The 18,559-nt window shown below is 44.5% G+C and overlaps 1 protein-coding gene across 1 annotated transcript in view; it reads left to right on the top strand.

The window, feature by feature from the left end:
* The window catches only part of CFAP36 (cilia and flagella associated protein 36), a 67,709-nt gene that overhangs the window by 18,317 nt on the left and 30,833 nt on the right, over positions 1 to 18,559 (top strand). The window contains exon 2 of the mRNA XM_077282775.1: positions 2,934 to 2,998. Within this exon, the coding sequence (XP_077138890.1) occupies positions 2,934 to 2,998 (65 nt within the window). The remainder of the gene's footprint in view (positions 1 to 2,933; positions 2,999 to 18,559) is intronic.

The raw sequence follows: 18,559 nt of genomic DNA, 5'->3' as shown, positions 1-18,559 counted from the left end.
GTCCACACAGATGTCCCTTTGGGGAATGTACACCTCAGCAAACTTGTTTCTGAAGGGCTCAGTGACCGTCTATACTTTCAAAAGATGGTCAAAGTTGGGGTCATCTTGGGGAAGACATTGTGCTTTATCATTGTAATGCATTTTTTTTTGGATTGACTCAAATCATTTATGGGTTATAGCCCGTAAATGATTATAAACATCAACACTCCAACATTGCCGAAGTTCTGACTTCTTCACTAACCCCAGCCCCTAAAAGGACCAGGCTCCAAAACGTCATAATTTCTACTGCATCTACAGTGGTCCAGTTAGAAAATAATGAGCATACACATTTGGGCAGAAAGGAGGGGTGGATTAGGAAAGATGGGGAAAATCTTATTTCTTTAGCAGCAGCAGGAACACCAGCAGTGATGGCACAGGCTTGAAATAGTCTATGGCACCACAAGGTCAGACACAGAGCTCAGAACTGCACAGTGACCACCCTGTACAAGTCCGCAACTAGAATGAGGAAGTGTAGGGCGGTCACTAAGGGGTCAGATGGCGTCTGCGCACTCTGATTTGTGCAGTCGATGTCATCGTCCGATAACGCCATTCACAGCTGGCCCTGGTGATGCCGTGAAGCCTATGATTGGTGCTCTTACAGCACTGATTGTTGGGTGGACATCAGTGTTCATTGCCTGAAACACAGAAAATGCGGCGATTGGTTGTTCAGAATTGAACAGTCAGTCCCAGCGATCGTAGTTGCGTGGGGTGTCGCCAACCCCTGGGACGCCATGTGCCCTGCTGCAAGATTGAGCAGGCACCTGAATGCGATCACTGCGACTCAGGAGCTTAGATAAAAATATTCTTTATTCAATAATCTCTATAGCGGACGTATCTCCAGATTTCACAATAGACACGACATACATTATTACATAGCTCAACTAAGTACATCAGCCTCTTTAAAGGAAACCTGTCAGCAGGATTGCGCACAGTAACCTACAGACAGTGTCAGGTTGGCGCCTTTTATACTGAATAAAATAATTTCTTGGTTGATGAAATCCGTCTTGTGGTTGTTTATTCTTTATTTTCAGTTTTCAGTTAATAATATGTTTGCGCTTCGGGGCGGCCTCTGGGCTGGGCTTTATGTTGTGTTCTGCTTTGGTATTGACCAGTATGACTTCTGACAGGTTGCTGATCCCTCACTGACCTGCACCCTAGTTGACATAATGAATATATGTACATACTGGAGAAAAAAAAACCTTCTGCACGCAGGTGCCGGCTGTGGCACCTGCGCTGCAACATAATCGCATGCTGTGGTTGAGGTTATCCTGGTAGTAAAAAAAAATCCATTTGAAAATGCCTGCACAGGCGCCGGCAGCACCATCTTGCTAGAGCTAAAAAATGTTCCTCCTCCAAGATGGCGCCTGCTCAATATTAGCGATCGTACCACCTCTATATACACTGATAGCTGCTACTGCGCAGGTGGGCGCCATTTTCAAATGTTTTTTTTTACGATCAGGATAACCTCAACCACACTTATTATTAACACAGTACACATGCAATTATGCTGCAGCGCATGGGCCATGGCTGGCACCTGCCTGCAGAAGAGGTTTTTAAAAAAAAAATATATATGTGCGTATATTATTATTATTATTATTATTATTATTATTTATTGTTATAGCGCCATGTATTCCATGGCGCTTTACATGTGAGGAGGGGTATACATAATAAAAACAAGTACAATAATCTTAAACAATACAAGTCATAACTGGTACAGGAGGAGAGAGGACCCTGCCTGTGAAGGCTCACAATCTACAAGGGATGGGTGAGTATACAGTAGGTGAGGATAGAGCTGGTCATGCAGCAGTTTGGCTGATCGGTGGTTACTGCAGGTTGTAGGCTTGTCGGAAGAGGTGGGTCTTCAGGCTCTTTTTGAAGGTTTCGATGGTAGGTGAGAGTCTGATGTGTTGTGGTAGAGGGTTCCAGAGTAGGGGTGATACGAGAGAGAAATCTTGTATGCGATTGTGGGAAGAGGAGATAAGAGGGGAGTAGAGAAGGAGATCTTGTGAGGATCGGAGGTTGCGTGTAGGTAAGTACCGGGAGACGAGGTCACAGATGTATGGAGGAGACAGGTTGTGGATGGCTTTGTACGTCATGGTTAGGGTTTTGTACTGGAGTCTCTGGGCAATGGGGAGCCAGTGAAGGGATTGACAGAGGGGAGAGGCCGGGGAATAGCGGGGGGACAGGTGGATTAGACGGGCAGCAGAGTTTAGAATAGATTGGAGGGGTGCGAGAGTGTTAGAGGGGAGGTATATTCATTATGTAAACTAGGGAGCGGGTCAGTGAGGGATCAGTGACCTGTCAGCAGTCTGCATTATGAATATCTAATCAGAGCACCACATGCGGACCCCCACAGGCCGCCCCGGAGCACGAGCATATCATTAACTCAAAACTGAAAATAAAGATTAAAGAACAACCACAAGACGGATTTCATCAACCAAGGTGTCATTTTAATCGGTATAACGGCGCCGACCTGACACTGTCTGTAGGTTACTGTGCATAATTCTGCTGACAGGTTCCCTTTAAAAATGTATGTATTTCGTATTGTAGTGACAGGTCCAGGATAACAACCATACAGCAAACTGACAAGTGAGCCACAGAGAGCCAGAAATTTCAGCCTTTTGTGACTTATCTAGTGGCCAGGATAAAAAAAAAAAAATACAATACTTCAAGATTTTTCACTGTTGAAAGTCGCACAAAAAAGTTAATTATTAGGAAGATGTTGGTAATAAAGCGTGACAGAAATACTGTGATTTTTTGACTTTCCCTTTAGAATGCTAATCAGATCAGATTGTGACCGGGAATAAATGTTTGTGTACTCTACTGTCCGTTTATATTTTATGGGTCTACCATGCTGACAGCTTTTTTTTTTTTTTTAACATTTCTGATTCCAGTATTTGATGACGAAGAAGAGAATAAGTTGTCGTACACAGAGATCCACAATGAATACAAGGATCTGGTAAATATCACATATATTATTACTGAAAAGTGATCTTGGAGTTATTAGGAGCTCTGCAAGTGCTCTTGCCGAAAGCATTGAACTACCTGTAAAGTGAACTTGCTACTTTTTAAGTTGTCTTTTTTTTTTCCCTCCGCATCTTTGCTCATCCAGATGTTTTAGACAGATTCATGAAATGCAACCTTTCTTGGTGCATCATACTCCAGTCCGTCTGTAGTAGGGCACTGGAGGAGGTTAAATTTGGCACATTTCTGTGACTTTTCAAAGTATTTGAGACTTTTCATGCTGAAAAGATGCAAAACCCAGTTAAAGACCAAAATAAAGAGCATTTTTGATTTTTGGATTGCATTCTTGAACCACTTGCTAGTTTGAAGAATTTGTCGCAAAAAACACAATGAATACCACAAGACAAAAAAGGAACTTCTATAAATCCCAAATGATGAATCTGCCCAATTTCCTTATCTTCTTTGTATGTTACCTTTGATTTCTGTATATGCCGTTATTTTCTTAGCAAATGTGAAGACATTTAACCCCTTCATGACCCAGCCTATTTTGACCTTAATGACCTCGCCATTTTTTGCAATTCTGACCAGTGTCCCTTTATGAGGTAATAACTCAGGAACGCTTCAACGGATCCTAGCGATTCTGATTTTTTTTTCGTGACATATTGGGCTTCATGATAGTGGTAAATTTAGGTCCATAATTTTTGCATTTATTTGTGAAAAAAATTGGAAATTTGGCAAAAATTTTGAAAATTTCGCAATTTTCAAATTTTGAATTTTTATTCTGTTAAACCAGAGAGTTATGTGATGCAAGAAAGTTAATAAATAACATTTCCCACATGTCTACTTTACATAAGCACAATTTTGGAAACCAAAATCTTTTGTTAGGAAGATATAAGGGTTAAGCGATTTCTCATTTTTACAGCAAAATTTACAAAACCATTTTTTTTAGGGACCACCTCACATTTGAAGTCCGTTTGAGTCTAAAAATACCCAAAAGTGACACCATTCTAAAAACTGCACCCCTCAAGGTGCTCAAAACCACATTCAAGAAGTTTATTAACCCTTCAGGTATTTCACAGCAGCAGAAGCAACATGGAAGGAAAAAATGAACATTTAACTTATTAGTCACAAAAATGATCTCTTAGCAACAACTGTTTTATTTTCCCAAGGGTAAAAGGAGAAAGTGGACACCAAAAGTTGTTGTCCAATTTGTGCCGAGTATGCTGATACCCCATATGTGGGGGCAAACCACTGTTTGGGCGCATGGCAGAGCTCGGAAGGGAAGGCGCGCCATTTGACTTTTTGAATTAAAAATTAGCTCCAATCGTTAGCGGACACCATGTCTTGTTTGGAGAGCCCCTGTGTGCCTAAACATTGGAGCTCCCCCACAAGTGACCCCATTTTGGAAACTAGACCCCCCAAGGAGCTTATCTAGATGCATAGTGAGCACTTTGAACCCCCAGGTGCTTCATAAATTGATCCGTAAAAATGAAAAAGTACTTTTTTCACAAAAATTTTCTTTTAGCCTCAATTATTTTCATTTTCGCATGGGCAACAGGATAAAATGGATCTTAAAATTTGTTGGGTAACTTCTCCTGAGTACACCGATACCTCATATGTGGTCATAAACCACTGTTTGGATGCATGGCAGGGCTCGGAAGGGAAGGAGTGCCATTTGACTTTTTGAATGGATAGTTATCTCCAATCGTTAGCGGACACCATGTCACGTTTGGACAGCCCCTGTGTGCCTAAACATTGGAGCTCCCCCACAAGTGACCCCATTTTGGAAACTAGACCTCCAAAGCAACTTATCTAGATGTGTGGTGAGCACTTTGAACGCCTAAGTGGTTCACAGAAGTTTATAACGCAGAGCCGTGAAAATATATATTTTTTTTTTTTCCTCAAAAAATTATTTTTTTTTAGCCTGCAATTTTTTTTATTTTCACAAGGGTAACGAGAAATTGGACCCCAAAAGTTGTTGTCCAATTTGGGGCTCGGAAAGGAAGTAGTGACGTTTTGAAATGTAGACTTTGATGGAGTGGTCCGCGGGCATCATGTCGCGTTTGGAGAGCTCCTTATGTGCCTAAACAGTGGAAACCCCCCAATTCTAACTCCAACCCTAACCCCAACACACCCCCTAACCCTAATCCCAACCCTAACCACAAACCTAACCCTAGCACACCCCTAATCCCAACACTAACTTTAGCTCTAACCCTAATTTTAGTCCCAACTCCCAACCCTAACCCTAACTTTAGCCCAACTCTAACCCTAATGGGAAAGCTGGGGTGGGAGGGGGTGATCACCGGGGCAGGGGGGTGATCACCGGGGCGGGGGGCAGATCAGTGGGGCGGGGGGCAGATCAGCAAGGCAGAGGGCAGATCAGGGGTCTGTCAGGCGCTGGGGGGGCTGAGGAAATGCAGGAGCCGGCAGCAGCAGGGGAGTGATCAGGGGGGCAGGTGGTGATCAGGGTGATCACTGGGGCAGGGGGGTGATCACCGGGGGCTGAGGAGATGTAGGAGCCTGCAGCAGGGGAGGGTGATCACTGGGGCAGGGGGGTGATTGGCGGGGGGATCGGACGGCGGGGAGCAGCAGAGGGGAGTACCTGGTGGCGGCGGCTGCAGGCAGGAACCTCACTCTCCAGCTTCTATGGAAGGGATGAAGCTGAAGAGTGATGGCAGCCATATTTCACTCCACCCCTCCACATCTGATTGGAGGGATAGCGTCACATGGATGCTAGCTCCAATCAGATCTGGGGGGTGAAACAGAGGTCACCGGAGCGATAGTGGCCACGGGGGGGCAAAGCCACTCCCCCTGGGGTCAACTAGAGGTCCTCACGTACCTGCAGGTCGGGTGACATTTCAGTGACCCGGTCACCCGACCCGCAGGACCGCGATCCAATGATGATGCATATGCTGCGTCACAGGTTGGATTGGCACCGACTTTCCTGACGCATACGCTGTGTCATTGGTCGGGATGGGGTTAAAGACCCTGACATTTTATTAGGCCTCATTGCACAGAATTAACACTTTCTGGACCTATGATGTACTATTACATTATGTTGGTTCCCAGTCTTTGCAGCAGCCTCAGGAGTGGAGCTTGCATTATTGCCGGCAGATGATGACTATAATTTAGCCATCATCTGCCTGTAACAGCACTGAGTGGAGCTCGGCTTCACCCGCTGTTTTTAACACCATAAATGCTACTGTCAAACTCTGAAATCGACATTTGCAATACACGGCCTCGGGGGCATAAGGTTCCACACTTCCATCAATTCCCTCGCGCATTATCGATAGCTGCCAATGGGTTGCTATGGCGATCGGGGTCTACTGAGGACTTCTATGCTTGCCATGCTGGAACTTCTAAGAAAACCGGCCTGTGACTATCATTAATAGGAGATCATGATTTTTACTATATACTGCAATACTGTGGTAGTGAAATATATAGTACAAGTGATCAGACGATTGCAGGTTCCAGTTCCCTTCAAAAGCTACAAAATAAAGAAAAAGTTTGTAAAAATATAAAAATTTGAATCATGCCACATTTACTCAATTAAAATAAAGAAAAAGAAATGAAAAAAGGAAAAAATTATATACCAAATATACAGTGGGTACGAAAAGTATTCAGACCCCTTTAAATTTTTCACTCTGTTTCATTGCAGCCATTTGGTAAATTAAAAAAAAAACATTTTTTTCTCGGTCCCCCATGACAGCACTACGGAGAGAGGGGATCCGCCCTTCAGGGACAGGAAACCTACAGATAAAAGGGCGGTACCTCTCCCTCGCATCAGTTGGTTTCCTGTCCCTGACGGGGAACCTCTTTTCGGCAGTACCTGACACGAAGACGCCGTTTCCAAAGGACCGGGACCGGACAGTCGGGTTCTGGCAGCGAGGAGGCTCCTGCCGCGGCTCGTCCGGCACCCGAAGCCGCCACCGCTGGAACCGACGGGTTCTTCAGGGTGTGCGGGGGAGAGGCCGCCGCCAGACTCCGAGGGAGGAAGGGGCGCTGGTCACCCGGAGCTCCGGTGCCGGCTGCTGCACGCTCCGGGTGAAGAAAGATGGCCGCCGCTCCGGAAATGCGGCGTTAACTTCCGGGTCATCTCCGCGCGCATGCGCGGTACTCTCTCCTCTCCTTGGGATGTGCGCAGGACCGGAAGTGAGGCAGAACGCTGGGGGTGGCACCGAATTCAAAAAGGGAGATGGTGCACACATAGTTGTCGCACTATCTCCGTTTAACCATGGAGGACAGCGATCCACAGCAGCTGCAGCCCAGACAGCAGCACCATAAGAAAGGGGACCCAAAGAGCTCCAGAAGAAGTGAATCAAGCAGTCGGTCCACACAGCGCAGCAGATCTGCTGCAGGGACTACCTCTCCTCAAGAAGCTCCACTGCCAGACCCGGGCCCGCCTCCAGAATCGGTACCTGCCTCCACATCCGGATGGTGAGTGATCTCCGTGAAAGTGTACATTTTTTATAATAGGGCTCCCTCTTCTCCCTTACTAGGGTAAGAAGAGCCTGGAGAAAAAGAAAAATAGGGTTTGTCCCACCTGTAACAAAGCTTTGCCGGTAACCTGGAGAAAAAAGCTTTGTAAATCTTGCATTCAGCGATTATTATGTGAAGAGACCCCTGACTTTGCATCTGAACTAAAAACTATAATTAGATCTGAAGTTCAGAATGCCCTGTTATCTTCCAAAAAAGGGAAGGAAAAGGTGAAGGAGACGGTATATTCTCACTCTGTCCGATCCTCGTCTGAGGACGCGGACTCTGACGATTCCAAATCCTCCGTATCTTCCTCCGATGAAGATTCGGGCCGTCATTGCTTCCCACTAGAGGAAGTGGACGCTTTAGTTAAAACCGTCAGAGCCACTATGGGGGTTGAGGCTCCCAGACACGATAAAACCGCTCAAGATATTATGTTCGGAGGTCTGGGACAAAAAAAGCGGAGAACTTTTCCGTTAAATCCCAATGTCCAGACACTGATCAAAAAAGAATGGGAAAAACCGGACAGGAAGAACTCTTCAGTACCCTCGCTTAAAAGAAAGTATCCCTTCGATGATGAGGCGTCCACTTCTCGGGACAAGGCACCCAAATTGGACGTGGCAGTGGCCAAAGCCTCGAAAAAATTCGCGCTCCCGTTTGAGGATATGGGTACCCTCAAAGACCCCTTAGACAAGAAAGCGGATACCTTTCTTAAAGGGGCTTGGGAATTGGCTGGGGGTAGCTTGAGACCTGCAGTTTGATGGTGTGGGTTGACCAGCTGGAAAGCCAGATCAAGGACGGGTCACCCAGAAGTAAATTGCTGGACTCAATCCCTGCAATTAGGGCAGCAGCAGCATTCCTAGCGGACTCAGTACGTTTAACATCCAAGGCCGCTGCCCTCTCCAACGCAGCCAGAAGGACCCTATGGCTTAAGAGCTGGCCAGGGGATCTCCAAACAAAGTTGAAATTGTGTTCTATTCCATGTGAGGGAAATTTCTTGTTTGGGGAAACCCTGGATGACATCCTCCAGAAAGCAGGAGACAAAAAGAAGGGTTTTCCAAACCTGGGGCCAGCCCCATTTAAACAGTCCTTTCGGAACCGTAAATTTTTTCGTCGGAGACCTCCCAGAGAACAGAATTAATGGGAAGAAGGGAGAAGACGAGATAGAGGTTACCTCTTTGGCAACACCTCCCGTGATAAAAAACCCTCCAAATGACATTTTCCCTACGGTGGGGGGAAGGCTCACCTCATTTCTTCCTGCCTGGGAAAAAATATCCAACAACACCAGGATTTTAAGACTAATACAATCTGGTCTGAAAATAGATTTCTTTTCTCTCCCCCCCCCGAAATTATGTAGTGACAAAGACGAGGTCTTCGGCAGCAGAACAAGCGGCATTATCGAAAGAAATTATTTCCCTACTGCAGAAAGCCGTAATTCAGGAGATCCCTCCTCAAGAAATGGAGGAAGGGTTCTTTTCCCCTCTCTTTCTAGTACCGAAACCCGACGGGTCTTTTCGGACGATTATAAACTTGAAAAATCTAAACAACTATGTAAGAAATCACAAGTTCAAAATGGAAACAATAAAATCTACAATAAAAATTCTCTTCCCAAATTGCTACATGGTTGTGATAGACCTAACCGACGCATATTACCATGTGCCCATCCACGAACATTCTCAAAAATTTCTCAGGATGGCGGTGTCCATAAAGGGAAAAATAAGAAACTTCCAGTACAGGGCCCTCCCGTTCAGGATTTCTATTGCTCCGCGGATATTCACAAAAATAGTAGCGGAGATGATGGCCCACATAAGGGAACAAAACATTATCATAGTCCATAGTTATCATGGACGATTTTCTTATTGCCAGCGACTCGGCTCAAAGTTGCAGAGAACAGAGAGACCGAGTAATGACTATTCTAACGGACTTGGGTTGGCTCATAAATATAAAAAAATCAAAATTGGAACCCTCTCAAGTGCAGGAGTTCCTAGGACTGACGTTAGACTCCCAGGTTCAAGAATGCTGACTCCCGGGCCCCAAAAAAGACAAAATATTAACCATGATAGCACAAACACTGCAAAACCCCTCCATGACTCTAAGGAGGGCAATGTCACTGCTGGGGTCTCTATCTTCATGCCTGCCGGCGATACCCTTTGCACAATTTCACACAAGGGAGCTTCAGTGGCACATACTAGAATGGCAGGTAATATTAAAAAACAATTTGGAAAGCAGGGTCATTCTAAATTCCTCCGTTATTCATTCCCTTCTCTGGTGGGGAAAGAACCAGAATATCTCAAAAGGGATTCCTTGGGTACCAAAAATATCTCGGGTGATAACAACCGATGCGAGTCCCAGGGGGTGGGGGGCCCACATGGCAGACAAAGTGGCTCAGGGCAACTGGTCAATTCAGGAACTGTCAGCATCCTCAAATCAAAAAGAACTCTGGGCGGTACATCATGCGCTTCTATCATTCCTTACCTACATTTGGGGACATCATGTCCGAATTCTCTCGGACAATATAGTGACAGTAGCCTACATAAATCACCAGGGAGGAACAAGGTCTCGGTCACTGATGAATTCCTCCGCCAAAATTTTCAGCCTTGCAGAAACAAATCTACTATCCCTTTCTGCACTGCATATTCGAGGTTCAAAAAACGAGAAAGCAGATTACTTGAGTCGAACCCAGTTGAAACAAGGCGAATGGTCCCTGAATCAGTCTGTCTACAACCAGATCACGAGGATGTGGGGAACCCCAACAATAGATTTGTTCGCCAATTACAAAAACAAAAAAGTAAGCAAATTTTGTTCTCTAAGCCCGGAAGGGAATCCTCAGGCTCTGGATGCCTTTCTGATTCCATGGACACACAAACTGACATACGCTTTTCCACCAACCATTCTGATTCCGGCAGTCATTCGGAAAGTCAGAGAGGACAAAACAAAAATGATCCTTATTGCCCCATTCTGGCCCAAAAGGACATGGTTTTCCTGGCTAAGGATGCTATCGGTCTCAGACCCATGGGTTCTACCGAATTTGCCAGACCTACTACAGCAAGGACCGATCTTCCACCCACAGGAGACGAACTTGCATTTGACAGCCTGGTTTTTGAACGGGAACTATTAAAAAAAAAGAGGCTTCTCAGACAACTTGGTCACAACATTATTAAAATGTAGAAAACCTATTACTACTAAGATATATGGGAAAACATGGAAAAAATTCTTGTCTGTATCCAAAGTTAAAATCCAGGAGGGACCCTCAATTAATAAAATACTTGAGTTCCTACAAAAAGGTCTGGAACAGGGGTTAGCGGTTAGTACTCTTAAAGTACAGATAGCAGCCCTGGGTGCACTCTATAACCAGAATATTGCAGCCAACCCATGGATAATAAGATTCATTAAAGCGGTAACAAGAGCAAAACCTGTAGTTACCCAAAAAATGGCCCCATTGGACTTAAATCTAGTACTCTCGGCATTATCTGGTCCTCCGTTTGAACCAATAGACATGATTCCCATTAAAATACTATCTCTTAAGACCATTCTTCTAGTAGCCTTAACATCTGCGCGCAGGATAAGCGACATTCAAGCCCTGTCCTCTAACCCCCCCTTTACAAAAATCATGGATGATAGAGTCACTCTAAGACCTGACCCGGCCTATTTGCCAAAATTCCATAGGTCACAGGAAATATCCCTGCCGTCCTTCTGCCCGAACCCTAGAAATGAGAAAGAGCAGAACTTCCATAATCTAGACGTCAGAAGATGCCTAGTCCAATACCTAGATTCCACCAGGGAGTATAGGAAGGAAGGCTCTCTGTTTGTCTGTTTTCAGAGTCCCAGAAAAGGATTCCGGGCATCTAAAGGTACCTTGGCAAGGTGGATAAAAGAGCCAATAGCGTTGGCATATTCATCCACGGGGAATGCGATCCCGGACGGTATAAGAGCGCATTCCACAAGAGCAGTAGCTACCTCATGGGCTGAGAGGTCAGAGGTATCAATAGAACAGATCTGTAAGGCGGCCACCTGGTCATCACCGTCAACCTTTTTTAGGCACTATAGATTAAATCTAGCCTCTGTGTCTGACCTGACCTTCGGTCGAAGGGTTCTTGAGGCGGTGGTCCCTCCCTAAGCTTAGTCTCTGCAATTCTCTTCGTAGTGCTGTCATGGGGGACCGAGAAAGTCATAGTTACTCACCGATAACGGTGTTTCTCGGAGCCCATGACAGCACTCGCTTATTCCCTCCCATCACGAGTGCGGTGAGCACCTTTAATTACATATGATTTATATAGTTATATATTATAATTTAGGCACGGGGTTCCTTTTTTTAAGAAATGTTATAATATGGTATTTTCTCTGTTGTAAACTAACCTGGAGGTCCTCCGATGCTCTGTAAACCAACTGATGCGAGGGAGAGGTACCGCCCTTTTATCTGTAGGTTTCCTGTCCCTGAAGGGCGGATCCCCTCTCTCCGTAGTGCTGTCATGGGCTCTGAGAAACACCGTTATCGGTGAGTAACTATGACTTTTCTTATTAATGTACACTCTGCACCCCATCTTGACTGAAAATAAAAAACAGAAATATAGAAATGTTTGCATATTAAAAAAGAAAAACTGAAATATCACATGGTCATAACTATTCAGACCCTTTGCTCAGATTTAAGTCACATGCTGTCCATTTCCTTGTGATCCTCCTTGAGATGGTTCTACAGGCACACACCTGTCTATATAAGACCTCACAGCTCACAGTGTTTGTCCGACCAAATGAGAATCATGAGGTCAAAGGAACTGGCGAAGGAGCTCAAAGACAGAATTGTGACAAGGCACAGATCTGGCCAAGGTTACAAAAGAATTTCTGCAGTACTCAAGGTTCCTAAGAGCACAGTGGCCTCCATAATCCTTAAATGAAAGAAGTTTGGGACCGCCAGAAGTCTTCCTAGACCTGGTTGTCCAGCCAAACTGAGCAATCGTCGGAGAAGAGCCTTGGTGAGAGAGATAAAGAAGAACCCCAAGATCACTGTGGCCGTGCTCCAGAGATGCAGTAGGGAGATGGTTAGAAAGTTCCACAAAGTCCACTATTACTGAAGCCCTCCACCAGTTGGGCCTTTATAGCAGAGTGGCCCAACGGAAGCCTCTCCTCAGTGCAAGACATATGAAAACCTGCATAGAGTTTGCTAAAAAAAAAAACAGATGAAGGACTCCCAGACTATGAGAAATAAGATTCTCTGGTCTGATGAGACGAAGATAGACTGTTTTGGTGATAATTCTAAGCTGTATGTGTGGAGAAAACCAGGCACTGCTCATCACCTGCCCAGTACAAACCCAACAGTGAAACGTGGTGGCGGCGGCATCTTGCTATGGGGGTGTTTTTCAGCTGCAGGGACAGGACAACTGGTTGCCATTGAAGGAAACATGAATGTGGCCAAGTACAGAGATATCCTGGATGAAAACCTCTTCCAGAGTGCTCTGGACCTCAGACTTGGCCGAAGGTTCACCTTCCAACAAGACAATGACCCTAAGCACACAGCTAAAATAACAAAGGAGTGGCTTTAGAACAATTCTGTGACTATTCTTGACTGGCCCAGCCAGATCCCTTACCTAAACCCAATTAAGCATCTCTGGAGAGACCGGAAAATGGCTGTCCACCAACGTTCACCATCCAACCTGACGGAACTGGAGAGGATCTGCAAGGAAGAATGGCAGAGGATCCCCAAATCCAGGTGTGAAAAACTTGTTGCATCATTCCCAAGAAGACTCATGCCTGTACGATCTCAAAAGGGTGCTTCTACTCAATACTGAGCAAAGGGTCTGAATACTTATGACCATGTGATATTTCAGTTTTTCTTTTTTTAATAAATTAGCAAAAATTACTACATTTCTGGGGTTTTTTTTCAAGTCAAGATGGGGTGCAGAGTGTACATTAATGAGAAAAAAATGAACTTTTTTTGGATTTATCAAATGGCTGCAATGAAACAGAGTGAAAAATTTAAGGGGGTATGAATACTTTACATACCCACTGTATATGGCCGCTGTTACCGGTTTGCTACTTTTTTTGTGTCGTTGTTATGAGTGAGTCCGAGAAACCTCAAGATCTGCCACTCAGGATCCAGGCAGACAACTGTAGGAGCTTCACATTGGGATGGTGAATTGGCCCTGAACCAGTAGATCGTGTCTCTCTGGAAACATGACGGGATCTTCTTTGGCCATCCTTCTCAGTAAGGGAAACCAGCTCCTGCTGGGCCAAATAGGTAATATTTAATCACCTTGGCTTGATCCTCCTGTATCTTCCTCAGAACTGCTGGGATTAGAGGAAAAGGGGGAAAAGCATACACCAGGTCCATGTTCCATTTTTGAGATAAGACGTCTGCTCCTGTCGGCCTGTCTCCCGGATTGAGTGAAATGTTTTTTCTGCTTTTGAGTTTTTCCTTGTAGCGAACAGCCCCACCTGGGGGGTACCCCATCGGCATATTACATGATTGAGTTCTTCCCAGTTCAGCTCCCATTCTGACTTAATTGTTTTCCAGCTGAGAAAGTCTGCTACTACATTCTGAGACCCTTTCAGATGCACTGCGGTCACCGATAGCACCGTTTCCTCTGCCCAAAGGAAGATCTTCCGTGCTACTGCCTGAAAAAAGTGGTGTCTTGGATCCCCTTGATATTTGAGGAAGGCCACCGTAGTAATATTGTCTGACAGGATCCTGATGTCTGTTATTTAGACTTGACCCACATCGCTTTAGCATTTCCCAGACTGCCTGAATCTCTCGGAGGTTAATGATCTGGGAGGATCTGATCTCTGCCAGGTACCCTGTATGCACTGATCCTGCACCAGGACCCTCCAGCCACTGCCGCTTGCGTCTGTGGTAATCAATATTAACGGGGACTGTCTCCACATAATCCCTTTCTTTAGGTTGGTTATGGACATCCACCAGGCTAACGACCTTTTTGTCACTGCTGACAGTTTTTTCTTTTTGTCTAGCCCATCTATCCTCCTGTTCCAGGATGTCAAGATCTGATGTTGCAGTTACCTTGAGTAGAATTGACACCACCGGACCCCTGGAATGGAAGCAATCATCAGTCCCAGGATCCACATAGCCTCTCTGATGGACACCTGTGATCTCCCTCTGAAGGCTATAGCCCTGTTCCTGAGTTCTTCCTGCTTCTTTGCTTTATCTGCTGTTCATAGTCCAAGAGAATTCCTAGGAAGATCTTCTGTCTTCCTGGCATCTGATCTGATTTTCCCCAATTTATTATCCATCCTAAGTTGTTTAATACTAGGATGGTTGACGTTAAACTGGTCCTCAGTTGCTGGGGGTACTCTGCCATCAACAGGAAGTTGTCCAGTTACTGTTCAATTAATATTCCTTGCTCCCTGGGAGAGGCCATAACTTCTGGCACCAGTTTGGTGAAAATGCGTAGTGCTCAGGAACGACTAAATGGGAGGCATTTGAATTGGTAATGTTGAGTTTTCCCTCTTCTACCAAATCTTAGATTGCGGTGAGGATGTATAGGCACGTCATAATACTCTTCTTTGAGTTCTAATGTGCACATTACCATATTCTTTTTGATCAATGGAGTCGTAGATCTTATAGACTCCATTTTGGATTTTTTGAATGATACCCATCTGTTCAGTGATTTCAGATTTATTATGGTACGATAGTCTCGTCACGGTTTCTTTTTTGAGAACAGGCCCGAATAGTAACCGAGACCCCATTCTGACTCTGGCACTAGAACGACTGCTCCTGAATGGTACCAATAAAAATGTCAGCTCGTCCCGCAAAAAAACAAAACAAGCCGTCACATGACTGTCGGCCTAAATATGAAAAAATTATAGCTCTCAAAAAAATATGATGCAAAAACTAGTTTTCGCAATAAAAAGCGTCTTATAGTGTGTTACAGCAGCCATCTTGACAGTGACATGGGCAGCCACTTTCTCTTACCTGGCACCTTGCCACTGCAGGACCTTTTTTGACTTACGGGTAGGATTAGTATTTTCATACTTCCCAAATCTTTATATTAACTCCCCTGATGAATCCCCACCATTGGGGAAGAAACGCATAGGGAGCATTTAGCCCCATATCATTGGAGGTATCACTATAGGGTCCACTTGGGGCCTGTCCATGTTAGGACAGGAGCAATACTGAGGCACGACAGGGAGTCTAGGAAATCATTACATACCGCTTATGTCTCTCTCCCCATATATAGTCACCTTTTTCTTTGTGTGTGTATCCATTTCTCGGCGAGGTATGTCCGGGAGGAGGCCGGGATCTTTTGTCCGTCAACAGTGGTGAGACCAAACCATTTTTTTAATGAGCACTGGTTTGCACGAGCACATTATTTGGTTTGTTTGTGATATTTGTCCTTTTAATAATTGATTAAAGGTTATGTTTTAATATTTGGAGACCCCTCCAAGCTATATTTGTTAGTTAACCCCTGAAGGTACTTTGAATGGTGGTGAGAACCTCACACCATAGCTGATATCATGCCTCCCAAAGATCGCAGTAAGGCTCGCTGCACATTTATCCTGCACTCGGCAATGAGCACTTACACCGAGTTTCTGTGTAAATCTCTGAAATGTGATTCAGACTGAACCCCCAGTGGAAAATTCCCTATAATGAGGCAGATGGTGGCACTGTGGACGCCATAGTACCTGTAATCCGGCGGTGTCCGTCTTTTTAGGATTGCATAAAAGTGCCGTCGGCCACAGTTTTGTACACTTCTGAAAAGGACACCGCTGAACAGAGGCCAGACGGAGTCCTGAGTAACTCTGCTGCCTCATTATAGTGAATGGATCCCTCAGGGGTTTCATCTGTCACGTCACTCAGAGATTTAGATGGAAACCCCAAAGTAAGTGCTCAGCATAGAGTGCCAGATATGTGATCCCAAACGTTATGTAAAATGTTCCCAATAAAAGCTTCAACTCAATCCACAAAAAAAGCAAGTCCCCACTCAGATCTGTCATCTGTTAATGGAAATGTAGGTGGCATCCATGTTACTGGTAGCACAAAGACTCTGGAAAAGCTAAATGGCTTCTCGCTCTCCAAAAGAAATTCGGCATAGATTCCCAATATATAGGAGGAACGCTGATGTGTGCGGTGCAAAGTGTGGCTTCCTAGTGTGGCTACAATGTAGCATGAGATAATCCCTCTGATGAGCAGCAACCCATAAAGCGCAAACATGAAGTCTGCCACAATAACTTCGCCCCCCGAGGAAGGCAGACGCTGAAACGCACGTCGGGGCAGGGCGCATCCTGGGGACGTCTCATACAAGGGCATAAGGCAAAAATTGGGTGGCTATTGAGTCGACTCACTTAAGTCTACAATGCCTGTGTGTGTGTGTGTATATATATATATATATATATACTGTGTGTGTTTCATTATTTACTCTAAGTTCAGGTTGCTGCTCCTTTGTAGCCCTCATATTTTTGATTCTTTATTTTGCATTTGCACTTTACATTTATCTGCCATATGCCTGCACATATTTGCACGTCTACACGTTTTTTATTGCGTTGTATTCTCATATTTATTCTCATTTTTGTGGCATAAATATTGCTATATTGACCATTGCTACATTATATTTTAATACCAACAAGATTGTTATAATGTTGATTGGCCACATCGCAATCATCGTCCCCTGTGTTGCCCTCTTTTTCTGTTTGTTCTGGTATTTTGTTTCCCACCCCTCCTTATGGTTTGTGTATTCTACAATAAATATCTTCATTATTTGAACAGTAGACATTTCTTCGGGTTCTTTTTTGTCGTTGGTCATTTTATTTAGGATTTGTCTTTTTGCATTGTCCATTGGTGCAATTATGATGGTGACAGTTTGGATTTAACATTTATTTAATTATTTATTTATGTGCACTTTGCCTTGGAATTCTTGTAATTAATTCATAATAACTTTCAGTCTTGCATTTTGCCTGATGTAGTAGCTGTTGGTTAGATTGCAGTAATTCTATTACATAGTTACATAGTTAGTAAGGCCGAAAAAAGACATTTGTCCATCCAGTTCAGCCTATATTCCATCATAATAAATCCCCAGATCTACGTCCTTCTACAGAACCTAATAATTGTATGATACAATATTGTTCTGCTCCAGGAAGACATCCAGGCCTCTCTTGAACCCCTCAACTGAGTTCGCCATCACCACCTCCTCAGGCAAGCAATTCCAGATTCTCACTGCCCTAACAGTAAAGAATCCTCTTCTATTTTGGTGGAAAAACCTTCTCTCCTCCAGACGCAAAGAATGCCCCCTTGTGCCCATCACCTTCCTTGGTATAAACAGATCCTCAGCGAGATATTTGTATTGTCCCCTTATATACTTATACATGGTTATTAGATCGCCCCTCAGTCGTCTTTTTTCTAGACTAAATAATCCTAATTTCGCTAATCTATCTGGGTATTGTAGTTCTCCCATCCCCTTTATTAATTTTGTTGCCCTCCTTTGTACTCTCTCTAGTTCCATTATATCCTTCTTGAGCACCGGTGCCCAAAACTGGACACAGTACTCCATGTGCGGTCTAACTAGGGATTTGTACAGAGGCAGTATAATGCTCTCATCATGTGTATCCAGACCTCTTTTAATGCACCCCATGATCCTGTTTGCCTTGGCAGCTGCTGCCTGGCACTGGCTGCTCCAGGTAAGTTTATCATTAACTAGGATCCCCAAGTCCTTCTCCATGTCAGATTTACCCAGTGGTTTCCCATTCAGTGTGTAATGGTGACATTGATTCCTTCTTCCCATGTGTATAACCTTACATTTATCATTGTTAAATCTCATCTGCCACCTTTCAGCCCAAGTTTCCAACTTATCCAGATCCATCTGTAGCAGAATACTATCTTCTCTTGTATTAACTGCTTTACATAGTTTTGTATCATCTGCAAATATCAATATTTTACTGTGTAAACCTTCTACCAGATCATTAATGAATATGTTGAAGAGAACAGGTCCCAATACCGACCCCTGCGGCACCCCACTGGTCACAGCGACCCAGTTAGAGACTATACCATTTATAACCACCCTCTGCTTTCTATCACTAAGCCAGTTACTAACCCATTTACACACATTTTCCCCCAGACCAAGCATTCTCATTTTGTGTA

The sequence above is a fragment of the Ranitomeya variabilis genome, chromosome 2 (genome assembly GCF_051348905.1).
Source record: "Ranitomeya variabilis isolate aRanVar5 chromosome 2, aRanVar5.hap1, whole genome shotgun sequence".
Lineage (NCBI taxonomy): Eukaryota > Metazoa > Chordata > Amphibia > Anura > Dendrobatidae > Ranitomeya > Ranitomeya variabilis.
Note: the sequence above shows the minus strand (reverse complement) of the source record. Positions and strands in the feature narration are given on the sequence as shown.